Below are 11,619 nucleotides of genomic sequence, written 5' to 3' on the forward strand. Positions count from 1 at the left end.
TTCTTTCCTGCTTTGTCAAAGATGAGTTGACCATAGAGTTGAGGGTCTATTTCTGGGCTCTCTATTCTGTTCCATTGATCTATGTATCTGTTTTTGTGCCAGTAGCATACTGTCTTGATGATGACAGCTTTGTAATAGAGCTTGAAGTCCGGAATGGTGATGCCACCAGCTTTGTTTTTCTTTTTCAACATTCCTCTGGCTATTCGGGGTCTTTTCTGGTTCCATACAAATTTTTGGATTATTTGTTCCATTTCTTTGAAAAAAGTTGATGGTATTTTGATTGGGATTGCATTGAATGTGTAGATTGTTCTGGGTAGCATTGACATCTTCACAATATTTGTTCTTCCAATCCATGAGCATGGAATGTTTTTCCATTTCTTTGTGTCTTCCTCAATTTCTTTCATGAGTATTTGATAGTTTTCTGAGTACAGATCCTTTGCCTCTTTGGTTAGATTTATTCCTAGGTATTTTATGGTTTTGGGTGCAATTGTAAATGGGATTGACTCCTCAATTTCTCTTTCTTCTGTCCTGTTGGTGTATAGGAATGCCACTGATTTCTGTGCATTGATTTTATATCCTGCCACTTTACTGAATTCCTGTATGAGTTCTAGCAGTTTTGGGGTGGAGTCTTTTGGGTTTTCCACATAAAGTATCATATCATCTGCAAAGAGTGAGAGTTTGATTTCTTCTTTGCTGATTTGGATGCCTTTTATTTCTTTTTGTTGTCTGATTGCTGTGGCTAGGACTTCTAATACTATGTTGAATAGCAGTGGTGATAGTGGACATCCCTGCCGCATTCCTGACCTTAGGGGGAAAGCTCTCAGTTTTTCCCCATTGAGAATGATATTCACTGTGGGTTTTTCATAGATGGCTTTTATGATATTGAGGTATGTACCCTCTATCCCTATACTCTGAAGAGTTTTGATCAAGAAAGGATGCTGTACCTTGTCAAATGCTTTTTCTGCATCTATTGAGAGGATCCTATGATTCTTGTTCTTTCTTTTGTTAATGTATTGTATCACGTTGATTGATTTGCGGATGTTGAACCAACCTTGCAGCCCAGGGATAAATCCCACTTGGTCATGGTGAATAGTCCTTTTAATGGACTGTTGGATTCTATTGGCTAGTATTTTGGTGAGAATTTTTGCATCCATGTTCATCAAGGATATTGGTCTGTAATTCTCCTTTTTGATGGGGTCTTTTTCTGGTTTTGGGATCAAGGTAATGGTGGCCTCATAAAAGGAGTTTGGAAGTTTTCCTTCCATTTCTATTTTTTGGAACAGTTTCAGAAGAATAGGTATTAATTCTTCTTTAAATGTTCGGTAGAATTCCCCTGGGAAGCCGTCTGGCCCTGGGCTTTTGTTTCTTGGGAGATTTTTGATGACTGCTTCAATTTCCTTAGTGGTTATAGGTCTGTTCAGGTTTTCTATTTCTTCCTGGTTCAGGTTTGATAGTTGATACATCTCTAGGAATGCATCCATTTCTTCCAGGTTATCTAATTTGCTGGCATAGAGTTGCTCATAATATGTTCTTAAAATTGTTTGTATTTCTTTGGTGTTGGTTGTGATCTCTCCTCTTTCATTCATGAGTTTGTTGATTTGGGTCCTTTCTCTTGTCTTTTTGATAAGTCTGGCCAGGGGTTTATCCATCTTGTTAATTCCTTCAAAGAACCAGCTCCTAGTTTCGTTGATCTGTTCTACTGTTCTTTTAGTTTCTATTTCATTGATTTCTGCTCTGATCTTTATCATTTCTCTTCTCCTGCTGGGTTTAGGCTTTATTTGCTGTTCTTTCTCCAGCTCCTTTAGGTGTAGGGTTAGGTTGTGTATTTGAGACCTTTCTTGTTGCTTGAAAAGGCTTGTATTGCTATATACTTTCTTCTTAGGACTGCCTCTGCTGCATCCCAAAGATTTTGAACAGTTGTGTTTTCATTTTCATTTGTTTCCATGAATTTTTTAAATTCTTCTTTAGTTTCCTGGTTGACCCATTCATTCTTTAGTAGGATGCTCTTTAGCCTCCATGAATTTGAATTCTTTCCGACTTTCCTCTTGTGATTGAGTTCTAATTTCAAAGCATTGTGGTCTGAAAATATGCAGGGAATGATCTTAATCTTTTGGTACTAGTTGAGACCTGATTTGTGACCTAGGATGTGATCTATTCTGGAGAATGTTCCCTGGACACTAGAGAAGAATGTGTATTCTGTTGCTTTGGGATGGAATGTTCTGAATATGTCTGTGAAGTCCATTTGGTCCAGTGTGTCATTTAAAGTCTTTATTTCCTTGTTGATCTTTTGCTTAGATGATCTGTCCATTTCAGTGAGGGGGGTGTTAAAGTCCCCCACTATTATTGTATTGTTGTCGATGTGTTTCTTTGCTTTTGTTATTAATTGCCTTATATAATTGGCTGCTCCCATGTTAGGGGCATAGATATTTACAATTGTTAGATCTTCTTGTTGGACAGACCCTTTAAGTACGATATAGTGTCCTTCCTCACCTCCTATTACAGTCTTGGTTTAAAATCTAATTTGTCTGATATAAGGATTGCCACCCCAGCTTTCTTTTGGTGTCCATTAGCATGGTAAATGGTTTTCCACCCCTTCACTTTCAATCTGGGGGTGTCTTTGGGTCTAAAATGAGTCTCTTGCAGACAGCATATAGATGGGTCTTGTTTTTTAATCCAATCTGATAGCCTGTGACTTTTGATTGGGGCATTTAGCCCATTTACATTCAGGGTAACTATGGAAAGATATGAATTTAGTGCCATTGTATTGTCTGTAAGGTGACTGTTACTGTATATTGTCTGTATTCCTTTCTGGTCTGTGTTGCTTTTAGGCTCTCTCTTTGCTTAGAGGACCCCTTTCAATATTTCTTGTAGGGCTGGTTTCGTGTTTGCAATTCCTTTAGTTTTTGTTTGTCCTGGAAGCTTTTTATCTCTCCTTCTATTTTCAATGACAGCCTAGCTGGATATATTATTCTTGGCTGCATATTTTTCTCATTTAGTACCCTGAATATATCATGCCAGTCCTTTCTGGCCTGCCAGGTCTCTGTGGATAGATCAGCTGCCAATCTAATGTTTCTACCATTGTAGGTTACATATCTCTTCTCCCGAGCTGCTTTCAGGATTTTCTCTTTGTCTCTGAGACTCGTAAGTCTTACTATTAGGTGTCGGGGTGTTGACCTATTTTTATTGATTTTGAGAGGGGTTCTCTGTGCTTCCTGGATTTTGATGCCTGTTTCCTTCCCCAAATTAGGGAAGTTCTCTGCTATAATTTGCTCCAATATACCTTCTGCCCCTCTCTCTCTTTCTTCTTCTTCTGGGATCCCAATTCTAATGTTGTTTCATCTTATGGTATTGCTTATCTCTCGAATTCTGCCCTCGTGATCCAGTAGTTGTTTATCTCTCTTTTTCTCAGCTTCTTTATTTTCCATCATTTGATCTTCTATCTCACTGATTCTCTCTTCTGCCTCATTTATCCTAGCAGTTAGCGCCCCCATATTTGATTGCACCTCATTAATAGCCTTTTTGATTTCGACTTTGTTAGATTTTAGTTCTTTTACTTCTCCAGAAAGGGTTTCTCTATTAACTTCCATACTTTTTTCAAGCCCAGCTAGTGTCTTTAAAGTGATGATTCTGAACTCTAGATCCGACATCATACTAATGTCTGTATTGAGTAGGTCCCTGACAGTCGGTACTACCTCTTGGTCTTTTTGTTGAGGTGATTTTTTCCGTCTTGTCATTTTGTCCAGAGGAGAATAGATTAATGAGAGAACAAAATGCTAACAGGGTAGCAACGTCCCCAGAAAATACACTCTAAACAAATCAGAAAAGACCTGAAGCAGGGGGAAAAGAAAGGGAAAGAGAGAAAAAAGAAAAAGAAAAAAAGAAAAGGAAAAAGATAAAGATAAAAACAAACAAAAACAGAACAAAACAAAAAAAACCTGGAATATGATCAAATATGATCAGGCTGGTACATAGATCAGTGCCACACACTAGATTTGTGGTGTATTTTGTTCTCTTAGAAGAAAGTGCCTCCCAAAATTTTAAAGAAAGAAAAACTTATATATGTACAAAAATAAGGGTTGATATGATGAAGGGATGGAATATGACTGTAAAGATGAAAATTATAAAAAATTTTCTAAAAGGAATTGATAAGAAGTTGTTTGAAAAAAGAAAGAAGAGGATTAAAAAAAAAAAAGAAAAAAAAGGGAGAGAATGTGATCAGGCAGGAGAGTAGAAAAAAACCATACACTAGAGATTTAGGGTATATTTTGATCTGTTAGAAGAAACTAGCTCAAAATTTTAAAGAGAGAACAACTTATATATATATGCCAAAAATACGGGTAACTACTATGAAGGGATAGAATATGACTCTAAAAATGAAAAATAAAAATGTTTTTTAAAAAAGGGATGGATAAGATGTTGGTTGAAAAAGGGAAAAGGAAAAATTCAAAAAAAAAATTAACTTTGAAAGACTAAAGAATCATGGTAAAAAAGCCATGAATTCTATGTGCATTATTCCCCTAGCGCTGGAGTTCTGCCGTTCTCATTGATCAGTAAACTTGGTCTTGGCTGGCTGTTCTTGCTGATCTGGGGGAGGGGCCTGTTGCCGTGGTTCCCAAATGTCTTTGCCTGAGACGGAATTGCCCCGCTCTTGCCCAGTCTGGGCTAAGTAATCTGCTCGGGTTTGCTCTCGGGAGCTTTTGTTCCCTGCAAGCTTTCCGTACAGCTTTGGAGGCCGAGAGTGAAAATGGCGGCCTCCCAATCTCCGCCCCAGAGGAGCCGAGAACTCGGGGCCCCGTTCCTCAGTGAGCCCCCAGAGAAAAGCAGTCAGTCACTCCTGTCTTCCCGGTCTCCGGCCACACTCCGTGCTCACCCAGCCTGTGACCGAGAGTTTCTATCTCTGGCACCCGACTCGGTTTGGAGTCTCCAAACCCAGCAGATCCCTGTGGTGCGCTCCCGCACCGCTCCTCCCAGGGAGGAAGGGGAGTCTCCCCGGATCTGCCGCTTGTTGGGTCCCTGCTGGAGGAGCAGTGGCCCGACTGTGCCGCGGATCACGGTTTATGGCAACCCTGAGCTGAGAGCCCGTGCCTCAGCTCTGTCTCTGCAGCCGGCTTCCCCGCTCTGATACGTGGGAGCTCTGCAGCACTCAGGCACCCCCGGTCTTCCTGTGACCCCAGGGGTCCTGAGACCATACTGTCCCAGTGAGGGTTCTATCCCCCACTTAGCCACTGGAGCAACGTCCCTCAGCAGAGCCAACTTCTAAAAGTTCGATTTTGTGCTCCGGGGCTCTATCACTTGCCGGTAGCGGCTGACGGAGGCCCCCTTCCCCGCCATCTATTTCCCAAATATCGCCTCAGATTCACTTCTCCGCATGTCCTACCTTCCAGAAAGTGGTCGCTTTTCTGTTCAGAGAGTTGTTGCTATTCTTTTCTTCGATCTCCTGTTGAGTTTGTAGGTGTTCAGAATGGTTTGATCCCTATCCAGCTGAATTCCTGAGACCAGACGAAATCCAGGTCTCCTGCTCCTCCGCCATCTTGCTCCATGCCTCTCTTTCTTTTTTGAATATTTCTTTCTTTATTTTTGACTTTATGCAGTTTGATTATAATGTCAATGTAGTTCTGTTCAGATTTACTTCATTTGGAGTTCTTTAAATTCTTTTATTTGTATGTCCATTACTTTGCTCAGATTTTGGAAAATTTTGGCCATTATTTCATCAGATAAGCTAAGCTCCTTTCTGGGATCCCACAGGCATATAAGGTGCTTAGGCTTTTTGAAATTCTCTTAATTTTTTGGTCTTTTGCACCTTTGGTTCCATGATATCAAATGACGTGTCTTCCAGTTCACGGACTCTCCTGCCTGTCAAGTCTGATTTTGAATCCCTGTAATGAATGTATACACACACACACATATATATATATATATATATATATATATATTTTTTTTTTTTTTGAGAGAGAGAGAGGGAGAGAGAGTGCAAGCAGGGGTGGGGGCAGAGGGAGAGATAGAAAGAATTTTAAGCGGGCTGCATGCCCAGTGAAGAGCCCAACACGGGGCTCAGTATCACAACTCTGAGATCATGACCTGAGCGGAAATTGAAATCAAGAGTCAGACACCTAACCAACTGAGCCACCCAGGTACCCCTAGTTATTACATTTTTCAGCTCCAGAATTTTTGTTTGGTTGTTTTGAAAGTTTCTTTATCTTTGTTGATATTCTCATTTTGTCCATGCATCATTTTCCTGATTTCATTTGATTGTGTATCTGCGTTTTCTTTTAGTTCATTGAGCATCTTTATGACAGCTATTAAAAATTCTGTCTGGCAATTCATAGATATGCTTCTTTTAGTGTTAGTTCTAGGATTTTATGTTGTTTTGATTGGCTCATGTTTCCTTGTTTCTTTGTATGGCTTACGATTTTTTGGCTGGAATTTGGGCAATTGAAAAACAACCACCATCTCAGTCTTTGCTACTGGCTTTTTTCAAGAGGAGATCTCCACCAGTCAACATGATCAGAGGTTCTAGGGCTTCTCAAACATTTTGTGATATCTTCCTCCCTCTAGTGTTGGTATTTGGAACTGTTGCTTTAGTGTGCTGCTTGAATCTGGTTTTGGTGGCTTTTGCCTGGCTTCCCATGGGGGCTCCTTTATCAGTTTAAATGTAATTTTCCCTGTATTTGATTTTTTTGAATTTTATTTTAATGCATTCCACATACTGAGTTTATTACAGTTTACTTAAAATTTTATTTAAAACTTCCTAAACAATTGAAAAAAAAAAAAACCAGGGTGTTTTGATTCTATTTTCCCACTCTCCTGACTTTGTCAAATAGTTTAATGTTACACATAAGTCACATGATTGCTTTATTGTGGTTTTGAACAGTTTTTATCCATTATTACATTTTCTGTTTTTTTTTTCAACTTTTACATAGATTTTGGGCTTTTTCTTTTCAGTTTCCTCCTCTTTCAGTATCATTCCCCTCAGATAATTGCCACTTTGACAGCTTCAAACTCTTGTTCAGAGACATCATTCATCTCCTTTTTCTGTTTGATTAAGTAGAATGCTTTTTGTGTTTTACTATTAGAAAATGATTTCACCAGTCTTTTCTGATAGATTCTTTACCAAGTTAAGAAATACTTTTTATTTCTGGTTTATTTTATCAAGAATGGATAGTTTTATCTATTGCCATTACTATATTTATCAAGTGTTCCTATGTTTTTCTCTATTTTTAAAAAATTATTTATTTTAGAGAGAAGTGAGTGAGTAATTGGGGGAAGTTACAGAGGGGCAGGAAGAGGGAAAGAATCTACGGCATACTCTGCGCTGAGCATGGATCCTGACACAGGACTTGATCTCACGACCCTGAGATCGTGACCTGAGCTAAAACCAAGAGTTGGACGTTTAACCAACTGAGCCACCCAGGGGCCCCTATGTTTTTCTCTATGTTTAGCCACCCAGGGGACTCTATGTTTAATTGGTAAATATGTTATTTCAATATATCACTTTCACATATCACATAATGTTGGACCATTAAAGAAATAAACTTTACTAGATCATACTGTATTAATTGGAAATTTTGTGTCATAGAGTATGGTTTAGTTTATATTAAGAATCTTTGTAAGTCTATTTATAATTCCCAAAGGCTCAACAATTAGGGAGTAATTATGTAAAATATTGATTGTATATCCATATAATGCTACTGCTATAGTATGGAACCATTAAAAGGTATTATCAAAGTGTTAACTACATGGGAAGTTTTCATAGATGTCTTTTTTATTTAAAAAAAATTTTACTCATAGTTAAAGAATACATATCTCAATGTGGTGGTGGAGCTTGGGATGGGACAAACAAGTTGGAGTTAAGGTGATAAATAGTCTGAAACAAAAGAGAAGAGTCTTTAATATGCTTAAGTGCACAGGCTCCTAATCTCTGTGTTAACCTATATTCCATAGACTTTTCTCTAAGCTTGGAACGAGGTATCATTGCCGGAGTCACAAGTTTTCCTTTATCATCAGAGAGAAGGTTACTGCTGATCACAGTTAAACAGCATACTTATACCCACCCAAATCATTTTATGTATTTGTATTTCTCTTGTTATTCCAAATAAAAATCCTTGAATTCAAGTAGGAAATGTGTTTGAATTTGAAACAAATTCCAGCATGATGAGTAAGGAGCAGAATAGGAAACCAGGTTCAATGGGGCCATTGTGTTATAAATTCCCTCTCTAGAGAGCCACTCCCCAAAGATGATCTTCACAGAAAGTAAAAGGGCCTACTATTTCAGTTGTTCATTTGGTTCTGTGTAGGTCATGAGACTATGATTCTCTTTTCAACTGTCAAGTTTCCTGTTGCTTTGTCAGTTTATGTAGGCAAGAGAACTCTAAGACGGCAAGCCTGAAGAGGTCCATGGCTGATTTCATAATGTTCTCCTAAAAGGGTCAGCAGTTCTATAATCCCCACAGTAATGCATGGAACACTATTATATTTGTTCTTTTTCTGAGATCTGAGACTAGAGTTTTACTCTGATATAGAAGATGGTGTTCAACCATACAGATTTCTATGATACCCATCTTGTATCTTCAGGTAAGGTAAAGCTCACATGACTCAAAGTTCCTCTATTTCCTCCTTCCAGCCCTCTCTGGTTTTATATTATTTTAAATACCACTTAATATGTGAATTATGAAAGAATTCCTTCTCCAGAATCAAGGCCAGGTTTTTTCCTGAGAGCTTATAAAAAAAAAAAAAAGTTACTTCAAAAATGTATTAGAACTCTTAAAGTATTTGCCAGTTCCCCATTTGTATTGCTCTGTGTAGATTTGGGGCCCTAGGTCAGGGAAAGTTATGGTAAGTGAATGTGAAAACACCTTCCTTCAGTGAAGCTTCAAGTGATAGACTGTGTATCATGTTTCTTTCTGTTACTTTTAGGGGGTAGAAGACAAGGAAATTTTATTGTGCTTGAGATTGCAAAATTTGAGGAATAGCCTTTGTGATCACAGCCAACTTTGACATATCTTTATAAATGATATATATGGACTTTAATATCTACTAAAGTATTTCATATAAACTGTGATCTTAATGAAAATCTTGACATAGATTAGGAATTGATTGTAATTTTTACGGCAATGTTTGATGTGAACACAATATTATAGGACTTGGTTCCTTAAGTTTCTTTGTAAAATAAGGCAGATTGCCTGTAACTATTTTTGAGTGTATTTTTACTGAAGAGAGGAACCGAAATGGGAAACCTTCTAATAGATTTTTATTTTAATAGATTTTATTTTAATATTCTAAATGAATTTTCACCTAACGTAACACAATAAAATTAAAATCAGATAAGTTACAAACATTTACATCTATATTGTCCTCAAATCAGCTTGACATATTTCTCTCACAAATAGATCAAAGAATATTAAGTATCAATATCATCAATATCTTTGTATGTTACAAACAATTATTTATCTGTGTTTATTCAGTCCTTCTTCAACCACTGCTTGACCTAAAAATTGTAGGTCCTGGGACACACTTGACTATTGTCAATACCAAGTAACTTTGATTGTAAACCTTAGGATGGCAGAAGAGTTTTCATTTTTATTCACTGTATTCAGAACAGAATTATGAATGTATGACAATCATGGGAATGCCACTGCATGGATTATGGTACTTTGTTATTTACTGACACACAGAATGATTTGAACCTACGCAAGGGATCTGCCCTAATGAGTAATACTTTAAGGCTACTTGTAATATGGAAATCTGTTATTTTTGCAGCTTTAAAAACAAATGAATATTCCAGTATAAATAATTGCTCTAACGCTGTGAGTAAATTCATTTTCTTGGGCTTCCCTTATACTTGGGAAATACAGATTCTCCTCTTTTCAGTCTTCTCTGGGACTTATATTCTGACACTAACTGGAAATCTGTGCATTATCTGTGCTGTGAGGTGGGACCATCGACTACAAACTCCAATGTACATCCTGCTGGCCAATTTTTCCTTCCTGGAGATCTGTTTTATCACCTCCACTGTCCCCAATATGCTAGCCAACTTGCTGTCTGAGACCAGCACCATCTCCTTCTATGGCTGCTTCCTCCAGTTCTACTTCTTCTTCTCCATGGGTACCACTGAGACCTTCTTCTTGTCTGCCATGGCCTTTGACAGGTACCTTGCTATCTGCAGGCCCCTGCACTACCCCACTGTCATGACTGTTCAGCGCTGCATCAGAATAGGAGCTGGGTGCTGGGTGTGTGGCTTCCTATACTTCCTCTTGCCTATTTACCTCATCTCTCAACTCCTGTTTTGTTGTTCCAAGAAGATTGATCACTTCCTGTGTGACCCAGGACCTCTTATGAAGCTGTCCTGTGTGCCAGCTCCTGCCACTGAGACCATCTGTGCCGTCTATAACTCAGTCCTCATTTTCTCCACCTTCCTCTTCATTACCAGCTCCTATACCTTGGTGATCAGAGCTGTGCTGAGGGTCCCCTCAGCAGAAGGTCGGCATAAGGCCTTCTCCACATGTGGCTCCCATCTGGCCGTGGTGTCCCTGTTCTATGGCTCTATCATGGTTGTATATGTAAGCCCAACAGCAGGCAATCCAGCCGGGATGCAGAAATATGTGACTTTGTTTTATTCTGTGTTAACTCCACTTTTCAACCCTTTGATCTATAGTCTTCGAAATAAAGAGATGAAGGCAGCTCTGAGAAAGTTATTTAGAATTGTGAGATTTAGTCAGAGGCATGGAAGAAATATTTGAAGCACTTTTGTTCACAACTGATATAATGTATGTGAAATAAATAATTAAAAGCTTGATATTCAATTGTATTAATGGAATTTAAAAAGTATTTTTGTGTTGAGGAACAGTCATTGTGATAGAATGTTTATAAACCTAACTATATCCATCTCTTCATTTTTATTATTAGGGAAAATTATTAATAGTAAAATCAAATTCAAATAAAAATAAGGGAAAAATGATCACTAATCTTTCTGACACTTAGATTTAATACTTGCTAAAATTTTGCTGCTAATTTCACACACACATGCATACATGCAGTCAATCTGCCCTTTATTTTACATTTATTTCTAAAATTTTCTCAAGTGAGTCAAAAGTTTTGTATGCTGAATTTAGAAAACAGCATTAAGATGTTAATTCTTGAGTTTAAGAATTCCTCATATCAGTGAGATAACATAATAAAAAAGATATTAATTCTTGTGTCAGTACTAAAAACAGAACAAGATATATTCTTATGAAAGGTGATTCATCATTGATCATAATTGCGTTTCTTCCCACTTTCTCACCAGGATTTAGTGAAAACACTCTTAATATTTAAATCCAGATGGTTGCCATTAATTTTTTCCATTATAAATTTACTTCTGAGAATTGTCTTTTAAAAGAGCTCTATTTAGGATGAACCATGCTTTGCCTTTTCCTGAAACGCTATTTTTGCCTACTGTAAGGTAGGGTGGAATGACTAGTAACTGCCAGGTACTGCTGCAGTTGCTGGAGTTACTAGATTTACCTCTACTCACAGTCTCATGAATACTATATCATGTACTCTCAACTAGAATTTTCCTTATCCTACAGAGAAAGCCTTTACCCAGTAACTCTCCCTGTACCCTACTCTCCCTTCTCTCAAATT

At 37.9% G+C, this 11,619-nt stretch overlaps 1 protein-coding gene across 1 annotated transcript; it reads left to right on the forward strand.

Moving 5' to 3' along the window:
- The first annotated feature begins 8,522 nt into the window (after positions 1 to 8,522).
- On the forward strand, positions 8,523 to 10,736 carry LOC116629198 (olfactory receptor 11H6-like). Its single transcript, XM_032399505.1, has 2 exons — positions 8,523 to 8,571; positions 9,757 to 10,736. Exons 1-2 carry the CDS (start codon positions 8,523 to 8,525, stop codon positions 10,734 to 10,736), a joined length of 1,029 nt encoding a protein of 342 aa, XP_032255396.1.
- Positions 10,737 to 11,619: the final 883 nt, after the last annotated feature.

This window comes from Phoca vitulina, unplaced genomic scaffold (assembly GCF_004348235.1).
Source record: "Phoca vitulina isolate PV1807 unplaced genomic scaffold, GSC_HSeal_1.0 scaffold373, whole genome shotgun sequence".
NCBI lineage: Eukaryota > Metazoa > Chordata > Mammalia > Carnivora > Phocidae > Phoca > Phoca vitulina.